The sequence below is a fragment of the Anopheles merus genome, chromosome 3R, assembly GCF_017562075.2.
Source record: "Anopheles merus strain MAF chromosome 3R, AmerM5.1, whole genome shotgun sequence".
Taxonomy (NCBI): domain Eukaryota; kingdom Metazoa; phylum Arthropoda; class Insecta; order Diptera; family Culicidae; genus Anopheles; species Anopheles merus.
Genome location: NC_054084.1, coordinates 12,019,953 through 12,040,783, shown reverse-complemented (window position 1 = coordinate 12,040,783; position 20,831 = coordinate 12,019,953). Strand labels below are relative to the sequence as shown.

Here is a 20,831-nt window from a genome sequence, read left to right as displayed (position 1 = left end):
ACTTAACTATCTTACTTAACTTACTATCTTTTTGCCTACCTACCAAGGTCCATAAATTATTACAGGTCGGTCCGTCGGATGTACTTTGACAAATTTTCATTTGACAGCTAGGATGTCCAAAGTTGCTCAGCAACTCATACAAAGTCCTTAGCAACCCTAACTCTTTATCTGCCAATCTCCATAGAAATCTTAATCCATCATGGCTACCTAAATTTTAGCTAAGGATCCACCAGTAGTCTATCTAGGCACCTTGCCACCTACATAACTTTACCTTTGCTTTACATAATAAATAAAAGCAGAAGTTTTGTTCATATAGTTCTTTAATCTTTTATGTTAGTGTGTAAGTACTGAAAGAGCCTGTTTAGACCTATAATGAAAAAACATAATAAAAGCCTGTATAGGTTGGCACAAACCTGTAGGTCGTAACGAATCGCTTAACATGTTTATGTCAAAATTAATTGCAAATGTCCAATGAAAACAATACTTCTTCGATTTGGCATAACGACCTACACAGTCTTATCAGTCTATATAGGATTTCGTGACATATTCTGTTCCAAGCAGTTGTATAGTCAGTATTTACTACGAGGGGGACGGTCCATACTTAGGCTTGAATCCAAAGCCGTGCAGGTTGACTACTGTAGTACAAGACGGTTTTTGCAGGTATTGAAGTTGAAAACAGTTTTTCAATATAAAACATTATTGGACTTTCTAAAATATACAAAACATATTAATGTGCGAAATACTCATTTGTCGGAATCAATAGTCATTGACATCAAATCACATTTGCAATCAGCATCCAAAATCTCAATGTAGAACAATTTTGCAAACATTTTAGACATTCAATTCAAATCTCTTCAACATAGAATTACTCTTCCTAGAGATTTGTATTCCTTGTTTAGTTCAATATTTTCCTTCCAATATCGCCTAACACAGAGCAGGCATTAATACCAGAATCATTGCTTCAAGAGCTCGCTCGCAATGTTTCGACACTTCCCATCTCGAAAACCGGATACACCCATCGAATAAACCCTTTCTCCTCCTTCCTTCCTGCCCTGTCTCACCGCAAAATAGATTTCCGAATCCGAAAAGGGATACTGGCCGAAAAACACCTTCCATCATGTCGACAGGAGCGAAATGAAACTCTACACACACTAACGAACCGGGAGCGTATGAAAACAAATAAAACGGAGTAGAAAATTGGTGCAACGTCCGGCTTGGTGTGCCCGGGCAGCCATAGATCCCCCACCCCTTTCAATCGGTGGTTGTTGGCTGGCACGTCGTTACGGTTAATTCACTGTCACCGGAAGGGATGAATATTTTCAGGCGTGTCAGTTGTCCTCCGAGCCTTAGCTTTAGATTTGGGTAGACGGGGGGATCACATGGGATGAAAAAAAAATGGCAGAATGCTAACTAACATACCTAACCGTTTTCTATTTTCTTCTCCCTTTTTCTCCACAGACGCCAGCCGTTGTTTGCGAGCCAAACGAAACCATAAGTGAAGTGGTTCGTGGGTGTCTGGCCGAACCGTACTCGCTCTCTGTCTCGCTCGCGGACTCGGACAAGAGGACCGCTTCGCTGGGTGCAGCACCCAACCCTTCCACTCCCGCAGACTCGGAGCAGCTGGGAAATCGAAACGAAAAACTACAACTCCCGTATTTACGGATGTGAGCGGTGTGTGCAGTGCGCCTTTCTGACCACGGATGATCGTGTGTGTCCTGTCGTGACCGAGCGGCCGAAGGAGTGAGAGAGAAAGTGTTCCTGTGTGTGTATGTGTGTACAGCTTGTGTGTGTGTGTGAAAGTAGAGAAAGTTTACCGAGCGCAAACACACAGCCCGTGTAGGGAATCGTTCGAATTTTAGATCAACATATTGGCTGCCAGGTGATCACGGAAGCCCGAGCCACGGAGGGACGAAAGCTTTGCCGTGGAACGGGATGAATTAGTGCAAACGGTTTCGTACGAAGTGGATTGGTTTTTGCGATTCGATTGGATTCGGAATTGAATTTCGAGACTCTGGAAGATAGCAAAAAAAAAAAGCAAAGCGGGCGGTGTGTACAACCGGAAGCTACCATCACCACACCGCACACGGTCGGTGAAAAGTGTGACAAAAATCAACCAAAGCATCACAACTGCATACTGCTTTTCCGTTCCAACGCGAGCGGGTGGGTGGTTGGGCACGGTGCAGGTTTAACATACCGGAATCGATGTCAACATCCACCGTGCCGCCGGCGGGGCTGGGGCCAGCGAAGATGGGTGGCGGCGCCAGTGACCGGAAGCGTCCGGCAGCTGCACCGATGCACGCCGGGCTGAAAATATGTAAAATTGAAATCGGAAAATGTTTGCTTTTCGTCACGCTGCTAACGAGTGTTTGCTTTCAAGGCGCCCGCGCCGACGAGGGCGATGCTGGGGCGACCCCGGCCGATCCGCATCCGCCGCCAACGAACGAACCCGGTAAGTCGAGCGTGCCTTGCTGGTGTAGGTGTTTGTCTTTCAGGTTGTGATTTTTTTTTTTTGGTTGCTGCTACTTTCCGCCCGGTATCGTCGGATTGTTTAGTTTTCTCTCTCGCGTGATCTAAATCTACCCAAATGGTGATTGGATCAAACAGTTCATCATTCCGACTGACAGCTTCCGATAGCGATGCAGTTTTGGGCTGGTATTTGTCATGTGTGTTTTTTTATTCGGTACTGCAATTTAATCTCGTTTCGTTTACTCTTTAGGGTGGTCGGTAAATTACAAAAATTAACTGGGAGATGGGTTTTGAAGTTTTGTTTTAGCGGCAGTTCACCGATTGGGTACACATTTTTATTTTTTTATTTTTGTATGCGTGGCTAAAACGAACCGTAAAATCACAAAATTGAACCGATTAAAATCTGTCAGTGGGGAAATGGTCAATCAGTGTAACATTTGTTGTGTGTGTTTTTTTTTTCAACCCGCGTTACATTAATTCCTTCTGTTTGTTATTTTTTAAGCAAACTAATTCCATTTCATTTAATTTTTGCAATACCAGAAATTATTTTTTATACAAGAAAAATACACACCAAATTCAACCCATTTTTTTAACCCAAACCAATTCTGCTAACAAATAATCTGTGTTGGACAACAAATAGAGTTGTTCAAATATATAATTCTCATCCACATTATAGCTATTTCAGCATTAATAACACCTGTGTTTTGCCTAGGTTTGCTAGTATAATCTTGTCCTCTGTTATGAAATCGAATGAACGGTGATTTACAATTAATTTTGTAATTAATACCTAATCGGTTAACAATGAAAAAGCGTCAACAATGTATTTAATCTTCATAAGCTATTATTATTTTATTATTATATTTTTTGATTTTATTGTGCGCTTTTCATTATTAAACGGCATTTTGTGCTGCTATGTAAATATTATGTTACAGCTGAAATCTGTACAATTTATTCAGAACATAAAAGAACAGGATAACACTAAGAAAGGTTGAAGAAATGAGAGTGAATCGTACTGCCGTCAAAGTGTTAAAAAAAACGTTTGTTTGAGACTTCTAATGCTATCGCGAACGAATATCATGCAATTGAATGAGATAAAGACGATGCAACAAGATACTTTTTCTATTTGTTCTTCGGGACATTCAACATGTTGTTTTTTTAAAGTAGCCAAATAACTAATACTACTGCTAACAATAATACATATTGGAACAGCAAAACAACACAAAAAGTACAACTAAATAACACAAGGTCACATGATATTACATTAAATCATTGTTTTATATAGTAAGAGCTTAAATGAACAGTCTGCTCGAAATCAGTACCGAAGGCCACATTTATCCGTAATTAGTTTTACAATGTTGTTTACAACTATGTTGACGGTTATGAATATCATTGCAAACCTAAGACGGCGTAAAAATATAGATCATTTCTGCTTCTTCAATAATTGCTCAGCCTTCGCACTAATTAGGAACCAGTATTTTCTGTTTGAAGCGACACCATGGTAGCCTGTTCAAATGGTGCCAATCGCAACGACGTTCATTCGACGTCCATTCGTAACATTCGATGCATTCCTAGTCGCAAAATCGTACTGCAGAAGCATTAGCAACAGCTTGCAATTAAGTAAAAGGGTTACCGCCTATCGGTGTATCGGTGTAAAGCTTCTGCACAAGCACTCATTACTGCTTTTAGCTGAAACATTGAATTAAAATTAAATTACTCTCCACCATGGCAACAGTTTTTTTTCTTATTTGGATCTAAGTTGATTAAATTTATCTAACACAATTTAATGTAGCGAACATTTTGATCTTCGTACTTGAAGCATTTTTAGTTTAGCGAACCTTTTGCATGGATCATTAAATATTAAGCATCTTTACGCTTCATACCGCTGAGCGTTCCACGCTATTACTTACAACAGTTGAATGCTATCATCATCGAGCGAAAATATTCCTATAGTCAAATGAGCTACGTAATGGGCTTTGTTCATTCTAAACCGTGCCATCACGAGATGACGTGATTTTTACCTGATTTCTTCGAACGTGTAACGCCAACGAAGAAATCAAAGGGCCGCAGAAAAGAAAAGGCTAGCACCGGAAATGAAAACAGATTTCCCTATCGGCTTTCGACTGATGGCACATTTCACAGCGAATGGATAGCTCGTTGTACATGCAAACACGAACAGCAAAAAAAAAATCAAAGCTTTCACGGCTTTTTAGCTTCTTTCCATTTCACTTCCTCCGGGCGACGCCCGCCCGGCTGGGAAGTAAAAGCATCACGATCGGCCTGGATCGTTCGCCTTTGATGGGTTTTTGCCAAGATCGGAAATGTTTAGCGGCAAAACAAAAACGAACCCCTCGCAATCCCATCCCATCGCTCGCACCAAATAACCGGTGAGCGGAAATTGAAGCCAAATCCCAGCCGCAGGAAGTAAACTCATGCCAAGAAACAACAAATCCATCCGCTAAAAAGAACGCACCAAAAATATTCCCACTGCCTACGGCTGAACACTGCTGCGTTTGTGTGTTTGTATGTGTGGCTGGTGAATGTATTCACATTTATATCTTTTCCATATTTCCTTTTCCCATTGCTTTTGGTTGGGTTGGTGAAAGGCCGGTTGGGGGTACCGTTCCATTTCTTTCCGAGGCGTACAACAATTTCCCAATGTGCCGCCTCTTGCGCAACACATCTTTGCAAACAACAAATCGCGAATCATCACACCGCTGAGTACCGCGGGCCACAATCGATAAATGTGATATGGGATTGATGTGCCACGAGGGAAGAACCAAGAGAGCATTTCGTGCTGTGTTTGCGGGTGCACGATGGAGTGAAAGAGAAATTATCCCTACAGGGAATAGAAGGAAAAACATGCGCTTCACACAGTATGTGTAATGTGAACGGAGGCTTACCGACATGGTAGGTAGTGTACATTGCGTAAGGCACAACATAAGGCTCTACAAGAAGGTTCCGAATCTTTAAAAACGATGAATAAATTGAAAACAGATATAGCCAGCTTTTAGTATATTAGTAAAAATATTATTGTTATTTTATTGAAAGTCCTTTTTGTGGAACGAAGACGAGAATTTGAATGATAATTTGATGGTGATAATCAAGTCTACTCAAATACCTTGTTAAACTATCATGATTGCTTCAAGAGTCAAAAATTGTTGGCCTAAGGCCGGAGTACATTGACCGTACTCGTTTTATTTTCACTTGCGCATCTGGCGGCGGCTGGAGCAAGCTTTTTGGGTCATCGAGGAAATGGAAATGGAAATGGAAATGGATGCGAAAATGGATGCAATACGTGCAGAAAATGTGTATCTACCTTTTACAGAACTTTTCTCGTCGATTTTTAAGTTAAAAATATGGAAAAATAACATATTTTCTGAAGCGACTCCAAAGTGTATCGCAAAATGCTTCGGTCAGCCGCCGCCAGATGCGCTGTTGAAAATCTAAATTACACTAACGAGCACAGACAATGTACCCTGGCCTTTATAGACAAAAATAGGTGCATTAGAGCCAAAAATTGATGTACACTATCAAAATTGTATGCCTTACAGCCAAAATTTGGTGGCAACGACTGTATGCTTGCTGCGAAGCATTTGTTATGGTATGCTCGTTGAGGGATGATGCTAAAGTAGCAATAGATTGAGTTTGTTGGTTTAATATGAGAAAACGTAATAATTTTAAAATGTTGAACATTTCTAAATCGAATGGAATTATAATTCTCTACAATATTCGTTTGAGAGGTAAGAGTGTTTGAGTCAATGCAATAACTGATTAAAAAAATCAATGCAATGTACAATTCCCTGACAACAAAGCGCAATTGAACAGTTATCTAACAACTTTATTATTCAATAACTATTTTAAAATGTTGCATAGTGAGAGATCTTGATATAACTTCATGTAGCAGCTGTTTATAAAAAATAATTCACTATTTGAACGAACTTGAGGCAGCATACATCAACAGTAGAATGCTTATTAGTTCAAAGGCAAGTTTATTTCACGTTCTACTCAGTTTACAAAAGAGTCTATAATTTATCGTTTGTTTCTAATTTGATTGTGTTGTTCTCTTATAGCTACAATTATGCTCGTAAACAATATCCTTTCTGCAATTCTTGTTCTAATTTCCATGCTTGTTGGCCTTGAAGCACAAACTACATGTATTTTTTAAAGCTATTCAATTTTTGCAAACTAACTTCTTTTGAGTCAAACCCATCTGCAATGTAACAAGAGAATAAAAATATCCAAAATAATCAATATCAAGGCAATATTCAAATTGGGTTAACGAACGTTGAAAAAACGTTGAACGTGAGGAAAATAATTCATTAAACAATGCTCATTTGTTATCTTCTGAATTAACTGAATTAACTGGAAGAAGAGTTACTTAGTAGCATCTAAGTCTAATTATACTTTACAGGGGGGTTTCCAGTCACTTTCTAAAGACATATAATTATTCACCTCGTTCAAGATGTTTTTCAACAGATGTTTAATGGTGTATTTGCATCAGAATAAAATGCCAGTAATTAGAGACATGATTTTTAACACATCACAAAGAACTGTCAAACTCAATCCAGCTTGAGTTGAAAATCATGTAGAAGAACTGAAACATTACTGTGATGCAAATACAGCATTTGTCAGCTGTTGAAAAATATCTCGCAAGCAATGCACAAATTTTGAAGACTTTGGAAATTGACTCGGAAACACCTGAAAGTTAACACAGTCGTACAGGGTTTTCCAAGTCAGTTTTCGAATGTAAACATTGTTCTTCACCGCATCCAAGATATTTTTCAACAGCTATCAAATGGTTTATTTGTTTTAACATGAAAATTCAGTTTCAACACATGATTTTCAACACATAACAAAGAAATTTCACACTCAATCCAGCTTAGTGGTGTTGAAAATCATGCTGTAGAAATTACAAATTATTTTGATGGAAATGAAATGTCAGATCCATGTGGAACAACATTTTGCATAAGGTGAATAACAATGTTTACATTCGAAACTGACTTAAGTAAGTTATCAATAATATGTTTTTTTCACAAATCGCTATTTTGCAATACAAAGCTGTATAATATTCTTTATCGCATTTTTATCCATTCATTGTTTTATGTTGACTGCCATTTATCTGTCTATTATGAGCTTTGTTATGATTAGAAATTAATCTTTCTAAACTTCAACTAAACTGAACTAAACTCGTTTAGCAATTACCAAAACTGTTTATGGCCATTGTACTGTCTACTTTAAACGAAGCCCAGCTTCACATAAAGCAATTGACAAACGCTACATTCGCAATATGTGCGGCTCTTTCTCAAAAAGGGAAATCGATACCATGAAATGAAAAATACCTCACGAGCAAAGCGCCATGGAAACAGATGGGCTCATTTGGCCCTTTAAAATCCTTTAAATAAGCACCCGGAATCGAAGAAAAGACAATCCTATAATCAGTTTCGTTCGCTTCGATTCGCCCCTCTGTCGCGGCTGCTCCTTTTCTGGAGTAACAAATGAAAAAAAAAAACCATTCATTTTTCTCCGCCTGCCGATGGCCCTAAAAAATCGAATGAAATTGGAACGCTTTAAGTGTCTCTAATCCCAACATTCCAATCCAATTCCCCGGACTCGCTCGGATTGCAATTGCCTCCAGCAGCCTCCAGCACCCACCGGTGGATCATCATTTGTTTCCTTACTTTATGCCCCAAACGCCTGCCGAAAATTCGGTCCGTGATGCCGTTTCTACTGGTGCCGTGTTCCGAGCAGATTGCACCACCAACAACACGCTCGATGAAGGGTGTAAAATTCAGTGTGTAAAGCGAAACAGCAACCCGGGAGAAAAAAAAAGACAGAACCCAATAAAAGAAAGAGAAGGTAATTGAAATGGGTTTGCGCTGGGAGGGAGAGTGTAAAGCTCAAAATCAAATCAGCGCGAGGCAGTTCCCAGCGTGTGGCAATGCCATCAAATGCAGGCAAATTTTTGGGACGTTAATTTCTTCCCTGCTCCTCCTGATTCCCCACTGCCACCGGAAAACCGAACGACACACCTCTCCCGGGGCAGATTAAACCGTCTAAACTGGGCGAAAAGTTTTTCCTTTTTACGGGACTTTTATGTGTTTTTCTCACTCGCATATGCACGCCCATCGCCGCGGCGAGGCGCCCAAGTGCTAAATATGGTGAAATATTGCAAAACTTCTTCCCTTTTCATAACTCGCTGTAAATGTGAGTTTGTGTGTGTGAGCGAAAATGCAGAGTAATAAACGGGTCGGGAAAGCATGCGAGAAGGAGACCGGTGGATCTACTTCATCTTCGAGCGTTCGTAAGCAATTTTCACCATTTTCACGAACAAACACTCTTCCCTCACCTTTGATGTTCGCGGTTCGCGGATGGGTTTGCGTGACGTGCGGCGAACATTTTGGCCGTCTTTGAACCAGGATGAAGGTGAGTCATAATAAAATAAGAAATCAAAGGAAAAGAACTTTTCCAGAGCGGTTGGCTGGGTGGTGCTGTGTCGGTTTCCTCTCAGTTGCACACACACACCCACACTGCACCGCCGGGACCAAGGGGGAAGTAACTAAAAGCGCTTTAGCTTTCCATTATCGGTTGGACACCTTTGCTCAAGACACTTCGCTGCCTGGTCGTCGATGGCGATCGATTTACTACGACCGGGCGACCAAACGATAAGCACAAAGGGTCGTCGGGTGTCCCTGCTCGGGGGGGTGCGATAAACAGCAGCGACACAGCAACGTAGCAAGCAATGGCTGATGTGAGAGCTCTTTCCACTTCGTCTTCGACATCCGGTCACGCCGTAATCTAATCACATAGTGGTGGGGCGGACCTGGCGGACTATGAGGCGAAGACGGGCCGAAGGTAGAAGATTGCTGTGTTTTATTTCCGTACCATGAGGCTGTGTGTGAGTGGTTGGTTTTGCGTCCTTTCCTTCTATTCCACTTACAATGTCTTAGCGTTCGCTACCGTGAGAGCCACTCCTGCTGTGCTGGTCGGGGGGGGTGGACGTTTGATGTCGCCCGTTGACGGATGCAGTCAGCTCTAATCACGAAAGAAGCTTGAGAAGCGAATAGAAGAAAAAATAAAATACATACAAATGGGGGTCCAACCATAACTCGCCTTATCCTCGGATGCTGATTGAAGGTGGATCTAAGGAAAGAGCAAGAGAGAAAGAGGAGCTTATCTTTGAGCTACCTTTCGCAAGGAAAGGAGCGCTTTTTTACGCCTTCCTCCCGCTCCAACCAATGGGGGTACGTATGTCACACGGGCATCATCATAAATTGTATTGCCGCACCCGTACCCGATTTCTTGTGGTGTTTCTGCCCCGCCTTGCCGCCTTTTTCATCTACTGACAACCGGCATCGAGCTGCAGATGGGAATGGCAGACGGGGCCGGGGGGGAGTTCGTCGCTTGAGTAAGAGTGTTTTATAAATATTAACCAAAATCCCATCACCACCCATCGCTATAAGGGGCGACGGAGGGGGGGGGGGGAGAGAACAGGGTATGATGTAAGTCGTCCCAGCTCAGTGCTCATTCTTATTCAAGCAGTAATTTATTCATTTATACTTTACCCCCAGACCCAGGGTCAGACGGATGATTTTGGATGTGTTCGCTCGCGTGTGGGTGTGGGATTTTGTATGTGTCCTTCAAACACCGTCGAATCCTTATTGGATTGCTAACACGCTGTGAACTAGGCGGGGGGTTTGTTTGCACCGATGCTTGACTTGTACAGTGTGTTTCGAGTTTTGTTTGCTTTTTAAGGCTATTATTTCGATTTAAGGAATAAATATGTTAATATTTATAAATGTATTAATTTATTCATTTATTGAAATTGAATTTTCAAATACCGATGACAAATGATGTGATTAATAATCAAAAATATTACGAATATCTAGTATATGAGGCTTTTACGATACAGTCTTTTCCCTAAATACGCGAATTATGCATTCCAGGGACATTTGCGTAACTCGCAGATTTTCACGTAAGTCGAATATCACATTTTTTCAGTCAAAATATGAATAATAAAAAGTTATTTATGTTTAAATTTAATAATTTAATGTTCATTCATACCAATTTCTAACAATTAGTGTAGAAAATTCGGTTATTTTTGTGTGTTTAACGATTTTAAATTTTTAGCAAAACTGTACTTTATTTTACATTTGGCAATTGTTGGAAGAAATGTATGAAATGTATGATGTATGAAACGTCAAAACTCTAAATTCGCATATCTAGAGTATTGCATAATTTGGGTAAAGACTGTATTTGCAAGCTGTTTTATATTTGACACTTGCCGGCTGAAACCATGACAACACTCCATACAAAACTACACGCAAAACTATCCTCAGATTTTCTGCCTGAAAAATATGTAAACAAACGCCAATTCGTGGCAAGCTCGATGAGGCTAGCTAAAGCATAAATATTGTCTCAAGATAAGTAAAACATTTTTTTAATAGATTTTTTAAGTTTAATAAAAGTATCTCAAACTCGTTTCAAACCGAAAAAAGAGTGGAAAACTAGTTTTAAATTCATCTTTTTTGTATACAATTACTGAAATCCAATATGGCGAACAGTAACTGTCAAATTGATACAACCCATATGAGTTTATTGATCACCTGACGGGATGAAATCTTATCTTATTGGCTGGAAATAGAAAACGGTTGATAAATTGAAAAAAAAAAAATCAAGAAATTGGCAAAAATATAAAGAGATGCCAAGAAAGGGTCACGACAGATTCGACACTGCTATAAGAGAGCGACTCGAAATGTAATAGTCGTTAGCAGTAGTTTCACCGCTGGATAATCTCTTCCCAGAAACCACCTGCAGCAACCTGCACCTTCTTCAAACTGTCAATCTCCGTCGAACCTGCTGCTATCAACGAAGACGTGTGCCGTACAATACAATGAAATACAGTTTTGCCACAGCAGAACACGTCTAATACCACCCCCTAATGTTCGGGGCTGCATTATGTGAGCCACACTTCAACTTAATCCAGCGATGTTGGCGAGACTTGTTTGGGAAAGCCACAAAAGAAGAACTCCAAGCGAGCTCTTCCGGGAAGAGCGCTCCAAGGATCGCTTCAGTTCGGAGAGCAGTCACAATACAACAAGCGCATACAGAACCAACTCGTGGCACCATTTTCGATACACTTGAAGAACGGTGTCTGATTATCCGGAAACAAGGTATGGTGTTTGACAGGGTTGTGTACAGAAATTGCGGAGAAAGGTACAAAGAATTGCAGAATTTCTTTGTTCACTACATACAAGAACGAGTAAAATGGATATAAGTATTTAAATTAAATGACAAAAATTATTTATTAGTTCACAATGAATGAACCTGATTTTATAAAAAAAAAATCTTTTAATTATATCCAGATATATATGCTGCTCTCACGTTGTTTTTGTACCATCATTTATTTGCAGTTTTTTGAGCCACAAACCGTTGACCAAAAATAAAAACATTTGTCATCACTGTTTTAGAATTAAAAAAAATTAGAAAAATATGATAATTCAGTGTATTAATATTCTAAAATTAAGTTTCATTAGTTGTTTAATTAATGAGATATTTTTCAAACATAATTAGCCATATTTTAATGGATTTTTTTCAATTTAATATTCTTATTCTTAATTTTTATACTTTAATATTCTTCTTAAACTAAAAAAAAGTCTTAGAATTTGTAAACCTGAATATTACTGTAAAGTTTACAACATATCTACAGAGCCTTTCATCAATGTTCTCTTCGTTGATAAAATGAGACAGGGACTGTATATTGTGGGTAAAAACAAAATCTCTCCCTGGAAAGGCTTACCGCCCGTAACTCAAACGGTTGCAGAGCTTACATTTGGAGATAAATTTTCCATTCAATTTCTTTACCAAACAAGACCACCCCCCACAAAGCACAGACCACCATACCAAACAACAACGTAAGCGATGAGCAGTGGCTTTGTATGTCTCGCCAGCGGAAGGAAGTGCAAAAAAAAAACAACACAAATTCACCAAAGTGTAACGATACATCTGTGACTGTCGTTTTAAACTGATAAATAATGTATATGATGTCCGCCTGCCAAAAAGGGAAAACTCCGGGACGGATTGATCGGGGCTGAAGGTTCGGGCTGCACCCTGCGGTGTGTGCAATCCGTAAATTCCGCAACCGTTATCGATCATCAAAACCCCCTCCCCAAAAAAAAAGTGTCAGACTGCGCGCCGATCCCGGCCCGCCATTCTTGAGATGGGTAACGAGTGACGTGGTGGTAAGCGACCTGCTCGGGGTACGCTTGATTGAGGTCGCTTGATGATGGCGGCCTGCGCGCGCGCGCCCGGTTACACCATTTAACCGAATTTACCATGTCGGGTCTTCGGGCAGAAGATTCAATTCAATCAATTTCACCCGCCTGTGTCCGAAGCTTCTCCTGCTCCTGCACAAGCAATGCCTGTGAATGTGTGCGTGTGTGAGAAGGGCAAAATTTGTTTTTCCATGGCATTCCGTGTCCGAAATACTGATCATCTGCAGCGCACAGAACGGGTAGGAAACCCTTTTCAAACCCCCGTGCGTCAGGGGGAAGAGTGCGCAGCGACCGTGGTACGGCGAATCAATTTGCTACTTGCCGGTTCATTTGATTTTCCGCCGACGAGGCTTTCCTTTCGCCATCCCCTGTGCAGCACGCACCGACACACACACACATACACCGGGCCACCGGGTGGTTGTGGTTTCATTTCAGGCGGAGCATTTCCTGGAGTCGTCGGGCTTTTCATCCTCCTCCCCTTTTGCTACCAATCATCAATCCCATTGCTCACACGTTTTGATAACAAACCACTTGACATTGGGCACCACAGCGCCACATACACAAACATACACACTACTGCTCTTTTGGGTTCTTGGCATCAAGTGCCTAGCACATGCCTGGTACAGATTGCGACCCTCCCGATACGTGTCCGTGTCTGTGACGGCTCTGGCATTGAGTGAAGAAATTTATCCGCTCCGCTTTCGGTCTCGCGCTGCCCATTTTGCTTATCCCGCGGGGCCGCGTAAGGAGACGCGTAAATTCGGTTAATCAATCAGCTGCTCATTAGCTTTGATTACGAGTTCGGACGAGCGGCCCAGCCAGCCGACAGAGACCGCGCCATTGTGCGATCCGTGATGGATTGAAACGGGGGAAAACCTTGCTGCGGGTTGCTAAAAGGAGGGAAACTCTCTCGCATAGACAAATACAATTTACCCCACAGAGGAGGAGAAGGAGGAGAAACAAATTTGTTCGAACATGAATCAATGTTTCAATTGAATTTGCAATGCCCGTCGTTCTTCAAATGCAGCCTTTCGCCAATTTTGTTTGATCGGGAAAATTCGAGGAAGCAAAACAAACGGAAGAAACAAAATGTCGGCGGAAGCGTTTCCGCGCGTTTCGTGCGGTCAGTGCGTAGGGAAATGCTACAAAATATGCGGTGGGAGGGAAAACCACGGATGGGGAAGAAGGTATAAATTATTCAAATGACGCCTTTAATCTACCCGCCCGCAATGAGAAATGGCAAACAATAACGTTCATCGCTCTCGTTCGGTGTGGGGTTTGTTATTTTATTGTGCTTTATATTTGCCTCGTATTATTCGCACCCTTCTTCGTTTTCGTTTTTCGACCCCATATATACCCCTCCGAATGCTTCCGAATGTTCAGCACGATGCAGCATCCCACAACAGTGGGAGCCGTCACAGACCGAGCATGATATGATAGTGTGCGTACGTGCGTGTGCGCGAGGATCTGCTTTCCTCAGCACAATTACCGTCTTGTTACGGTTCCGGTTTCGGTTGCCTCTACCAACGGCTTCTCCCCTCTCTGTATGTGTGTGTGTGTGTCATTCGCCCATTTTTCCAACACCATTTTTCCGTCTGCCCATATCCGGCACGCCTTATCAGGAAGTGCTATAAATCTTGCCTCAAGCGCGCGTATGTGAGGACACAAACGCAACAACGTGACTCGCCTGCACAACCCGGCGGCGGCGGCGGCGGCGACGGCAAAGAAGGGCCCACGGCTAACGTTCGGCTTGATTCTCTTCGCTCACATTCGCGCAAAACGTGCGCTGCGCTGCCAGCCTTTTGAGTCCGTTATCCGTTAAGCGAGCGCTTTTCACAGCGCTTTGCCCCGTCCCAACTGCCCAAAACCACCACCCAATCGTGTCCGCCCAAGCTGTCCGCCCAGAAGATTGACTTTCCACCGAGAGGGTTTTCCTTGCCGTTTTTTTGTGTATTATTTCTTTTGCATTCTGTGGTGCCAGGCTCGCTCTTATTACTTTCCCGGCCAAAATGTTGCCCGGTCGCTGTTGCGCGCCGTTTTATTTAGTATCGGGGCGAGATGTAAATATAACGATATGAAAATTGCGTTACGGTGAAGAAAACAGCGTGCGATGGGAACAGGCAAAAAAAATGGGAAACAAATAACAAATTTTCACACACACACACACGCGCCCAATAACAAATAACGCGCTTGGCAGGCTGGTGGAAACAGCGCGCAAAGACGCCCTCGCTTATGAGCGATCGGTTTGGGTTGCGGTTGCTGCACCAGCCCAGTGTATCTGCGTGTATTAAAACTAAAGCTCTTCTCATACGTCAAACCAGCACAAATCAACTGCACATGTGTGTGTGTGTGTGTGAGAGAGAGAGAGAGAGAGAGCTATTGCAGAAAAAGAAAAACTTTTCCCCACTTACATTTGCCCATCGGCACGTATAACGCACGCTAAGGAAATGATAAAACCAACTCCAGCTAACGCCCGTGGTTGCCTGTAAGGAGACCGTTTCCTTGCTGGCCGCTTTTAGCGGCCGGTTTGCTGGTGATTTTCCTTAGATCACACGTCGCGCTGCTGCTGAAAGCTTTGTACCGGGCAGGACGCCCACAATGTATGGACGCTCGTCGTCGTTGGTTCGGTGCGTTCGGTCGGTGTTGCGTGTGAATATTTATTATTACTCCCGCGCCGTACACACGCCCGTGCTGTGTTGGTATCTGTTTTACTTCTGTTTTTTGTTTTGCTACTTCCCCCACCAGCACCACCACTAGTGGTGATGGGAAAGGATGAATAAATTTTCACTTTTCCACACCCGACCGGAGGGCTTTTCGGGTCGTACGAGGTGTGTGCGCTCCGTGAAAAGTGAATATTGATGTTAGAAGATTCATTTTGGTGTGTCGCAGCACACACCCGAAGGTTTTCATCCGGCAGCGTATGCAAGCGTTTGCTTCCGATGTAACCGGATGTATGCCGGAACACAGTGGGGCTATGAGGTGGACAGAAATATATTTTGATATATTGCGCCGTGAGGTGAGGCTTCTAATTTGATGAAATTGATTCAGAAAAAGAGTACATAAATTGTCTAGTGCGTAGCTAAATGCTGACATGGATTGTCTTGTTTTTTTTTTACATTTATTTTTACATTTTTAAACTAGTGTTATTATGTGTAATGCTGTCCTTTTCTTCTTGCATTTGTTTTTTTTTGTTTTTTTTTTGTTTATATTTTTTGTATTTTCATTTACATTTACGTACATTTACTTTGCCTGTAAGCACATTTGCTCTGTCTTTTCTATGTCTTATGTTTTATTGTAATGCCGTTTATTTAATACCGTTTATTCAATTGTTTCACATGTTTGAAGGATTGTAAAATAATGAATCTTATCTTTATAGCAATCGTATCTTTCATTTTAATTCTCTTGTTAAGCTATTTTCTACAATGACTTTAATACGTTTTATTTTTCAATATATTTTGATGTATTTTCTTTTTTTTATACAGTGTTGCTCCGTACTACGAATACTTTACGGCATTTTAAACATTTTTTTAAGGCACAGAAAAACGGATTTTTCTTGTACCCATACACGCTCGTCTTGTTGTGTTGAACCAAAACACTGCTGCACAAATTTACGATCCCCTCCCCGTACGGCATCAAGGCACTCGTTAAATCTGTCCTCAAATGCCGTTGATGTATTGTTATTACCACTATCCAAAAAAGAATTTATTGCAATTAAATACTAATTTTAAATATTTTTGCCCAAAATTTAAAACAATGTAAAAAATATTGCTGCCAACTCCGGAGAGAATTACACAAGCGTTTTAATGATAATCAGAGTACAATGTGATAAAACAGTGTTATTTTCACATTGATAACTTTTTCTACATTAGATTTCGATGTGCTTCAATGTATCTGGTCCAGATTAATAGGACTTATCGAAGAAATTACCATCGAGTCGGTTTGAAGCAAAATTGCTAGGAATGTCTCAGGCGGTGAACTGACCGACAGAAAATGTTTCTTTACCGTGACGTCAGGGCATACTAGAAGTCAGAGATATTTTAGTAGTTTAGATATTTTTTTAAATTCTAGTACATCATTGCAATCATGTAAAATTAAAAATTGGCATGGTCAGGAACTGGATATGACGAAATAAAATAAAAACGTCTGAACGTCTGCTGTTCAGCTATTTGAACCAAAACGGCACATCATCTTGCATTTTTGTTCTTACTCTTACTGAAAACGAGTTTTCTTGTAACATATTTAACACAAATTTATTTGAAGGTAAAAAATAACCTTAAATTAAAAAATTTAGAATTTTACTTTAGATATTTACTTACTTTTTCTTGTGCTTTAAAACACCAGGCATCTCCATTTTGTACACCTTTGTACATCTTTGTTGCATGGTTGCAGAAATCTGTACCTGTGAGTTTTCTTCTCACAATTACATGTCACTTCATTCCATTCATAAATGCCTAATTTGCTTGCCCATCAACTGTTTGTTGATCAACTGGTATTTTGAGAGCTTCTTACATGGCTTTAACTTTTTTTCTTTGTAAGTTCCACTAGACCAACAATTATGAAACTGATTAAAGCTGCTGCTCATTGGAAAACGCGTTTAATCCATAAATCCTCTCTTTGTCCCGCCGTGTCCCACCGTGACCGTTCAATCACGCATCCTGCAAAGCCCCCGCAAATAACTTCCACCAGTCGAAGCAGTCGAGTACCTTAAATCGAGCTGGGGAGTGCTGTCTTAAACCGGGTGGTACCTTTTTCTTTTGCACATAACCCGCAATCCGTCATGACGACCGCCCGTCCCAAAAAAGAAACGAAGGCACAGGGCCTCATATGTTCGCCCTTCCCGTGTCTGTGCGCGCTCAAGTACGTCGGAAGACGCCCGACAGCGCATGGAAAAATGGGCAAAATTTTACGTAACACGTACACCATTATCCTGTTGTATATCGAGCACGACGAGGACCCGTTGATGTACCGCACCGGAAAGCTTTCATTTCCCAAACTTCCCAAAGACCCAACTTGTTGTACCGACCGACGGGTTGGGTTCAAGGGTGATGTGGCCCCTTTTTTTCCCCCTTCGAGGCTTTCCAATCTCGCAACCTTCTCTTCATTGTTTAGCAACTTTATGATTCAACTTTCCAGACGCTTTACCTCCTACGCTCTGTGCAGGGGTTGGAAAAAACGGGGGAATGGAAAAGGATTCCTCCATTTACATTATTATTAGCATTGCTTCGGTTTGGGGCCAAATTTCCTTTTCCCTCCCAGCTCCTCTTTTACCCTGCTGCACACCCTGGGCAGCAGCAACATGCACGGGGGAAAATAAAAATCACACGAGCCACGTGGAATTGGAGAACTTTTACCCGAATGAAGGCGGGAAGTAGGCAAAAAGTAAAGGGAGTACAGGGGGGGGGAGACCCCAAGAAGGGATCGGGCTAAAATTTCATTTTACGGATTGTTCCCATTAATCATGCCGCGGGAAAAAAGGGTTTATGTTTTCTTTCAATCTTATTTGGCTCTCCGGTGCTTGCCCCGGTGTGTGCTGTGGGGGCTTTTTCCGAGTGGTGCAAGGGTAAGGGCACCTCCCCCCCCCCATTTCAGTACCCGGTGTGGCCGATGCGGCTTTATGAGTGATGAACGGGGTTTCGGAAAAAGTACACAAATTTCCCGACACCGAGCAGCTGATGCACTGGGCTTTCCATCTGGGTTTGAATGAATTTTCCCCGCCATGGTGGTGGCGTGGCGTGCGCCCATGTGCGAATGTGTGGCACTATGTTTGCACACAGTTTTAAGCTTTCGTATTAGGCGTTTTTTTTTTCTCTGTCTAAACGAACCTAGGGCCTCCAGCACATAATTTACTTTTGAAGGGTAATGCGGTGTGTGTTTGTGGGAGGGAGGAGAAAAAAAGGCATCAAAACGAATGACCACACTGTTTTATAAGCAAAACGAATAGCATGTGGTCAATATGTGAGTGTGTCTGTGAAAAGAAGCATCAAAAGCATGCCAGAAACCTCTTCAACACATGTGGCGCACACTCGTGACGCAAAATCCGTATATCACCCTCGAGCAGAAGTAGCAAATTCATGGCAATTCTTCAAAGGGCGAAACTCATCACACGAGGCTCCACTGTCGGTTGGTTTACACGCAAGGCAAGGCTTAATATTTCATTACAGCACCGTTTTCCATCCATCGTGCTGGTATTACACGTGCGTTTTTCTCGTTGCTTTCTTTGGGATGTGTCGTACAAGCTTCTTATAAGAAAGCTCTTAAAAGCTGTAACAGCACTTGACACTTGCTTTTTGCTTCGCTGCTTTAGGAACCGGGCGCAGTCGGGTGCAGAAGATTACAAAGAAAGGCGGGCTAGTTTTTTTTTGGGGTTTGCTTTTCCCAAAAATTCCATCATTCCATCAGCGCGCGGCAGTTGTCTGACTCCAGCGGTATTGTTCACATCCGGCGAAGTACATTTATACAGTCTGCCGGGAACGTGTGTCTGAGCACTCCCAGTAGCAGCAGTAGCAGCAACAGCAGCAGACAAGTTTGTTTCCTGTTCGTTCCGACTTTAATTACTGCCCCGTGTCTCTGGTGCCTTCGGTCGAGGGAAGCGAGCGATTCGAACATTAACGCGGACGTGTGGCCCTTCCCAGCAGCAGCCGCCACATACCGCCACAAAACGATTGTTTCTTCGAACAATTAAATTTCATACTCGGACTAATGAGCTTACACGATCAGCGCCCGGTGCAAAAGAGCGTGTTGTCTTGCAGTTGAGTTGCAGGACGGCAAGTGTTGCTGCCGCAAGAGCAACACGGCCCTCACTGTGTTGCCGGTTGTGTCCGTGACCGATTCACCATTCACGGAGCAAAGCACCATTTGTGTTGCTGAAATATAAAATGAAAGCCATTGCCGCCGACTCCCTATCGCCACGGGCCGCCCCGTTGTGTTGTACACCGGTTCGGACAATTAGTTTCAATTGTAGTTGTTGCCCCCCCCCCCCCGTCCCTCTTGCCTGGGATTCAAGATTCGGACGCGCTGCACCGGAATTGGCAATCGGAGCTGCAGCAAACAGCGCGCTGCGGTCGTTGCTGTGGGTTCGCACGGAGTTCGGTAATGAGCTTCGGATTTTGAGCATTTGGCACAAGAAGGTATCCCTGATTTTGTTTCATCCTTTTTTTTTTTCACGATAACAACAACCATTGCGCTCGGTAGGTGTTGAAATTGTGCTCTGAAGGAGGATGGAAACGATGGACTGAGAGTAGTCCTTGCGAGCAAAAAATCAATCCCTCTAAATCGAAAGCTTGTTTTGTATCCTGCTGTGGTTGTTGCGAGCGTGACGCTGGGTACGTGCCCGCTGCTGCCCGCTACGCCATCCACCTCATCCGAGCGTGTTCGGTTGGAGGTATTGGAGTGAAGTGCCACTGTCTGCTTTGAAGGATAATTTACGAGCCGCGACTAATTGAGCAGGTTTTTATGGGTCTGGTTTTTTCGCTCCCTACCCGCTCCTTTTGTTGGTGTTGAATTCCTCCGTCCCTTTTGTCGTGCCGTGCCGTGTTAGGTGCGCATCATCATCGTGTACAACAAAGAGATACTATTCCACCCTCCCCTGTGTGTGTGTGTGCCAGCTCTATCGCTCCACTACGCTGGGTGCAAATTAATGAAATTGCTTCGAAAGCGGTAGCGCGCACTGCAGTGGGGCCAAGTGTTTTGTTTTAATTAAACGCACTGCCTGGTTTTTTTTTTTTTTGACGAGCAGTTCTCGTTTCGTTCGTTTGTTATTGATGGACAGTCGAGCAAACAGTGTGCAGTAAAAGCATGCAAACATACCGCGATGCACGACGAACAGTGGCGAGACTGTTTGTTTGTTTAAGATCTGTTCCATTTCGGTGGCATCAGTTTTGGCATCTGTGCACTATCCAGTGATTCCATCAATATTCTTGCTCGCAAATGAATTAACGTTGACGCAGCGTTAATGTTTTTAGCACCAATGGTCGATTCAACATCCATCAGAGATGGTAAGGACACTAACAGCGATGTCACAAGTCCGTGAATTGTGCCAATTGAAAGAAGGTTTGTGTGATAGATGCTCAAACTGAATGGAAACGGAATATTGTT

At 42.4% G+C, this 20,831-nt stretch overlaps 1 protein-coding gene across 7 annotated transcripts in view; it reads left to right on the top strand.

The window, feature by feature from the left end:
- Positions 1–20,831, top strand: part of LOC121595681 (locomotion-related protein Hikaru genki-like) — a 123,622-nt gene that overhangs the window by 73,792 nt on the left and 28,999 nt on the right. For all 7 annotated transcript variants that reach the window (XM_041919830.1, XM_041919833.1, XM_041919832.1 and 4 more), the window contains one exon: positions 1,459–2,449. In XM_041919830.1, coding sequence (XP_041775764.1) covers positions 2,203–2,449 — 247 coding nt within the window. In that variant the 5' untranslated portion in view covers positions 1,459–2,202. The remainder of the gene's footprint in view (positions 1–1,458; positions 2,450–20,831) is intronic.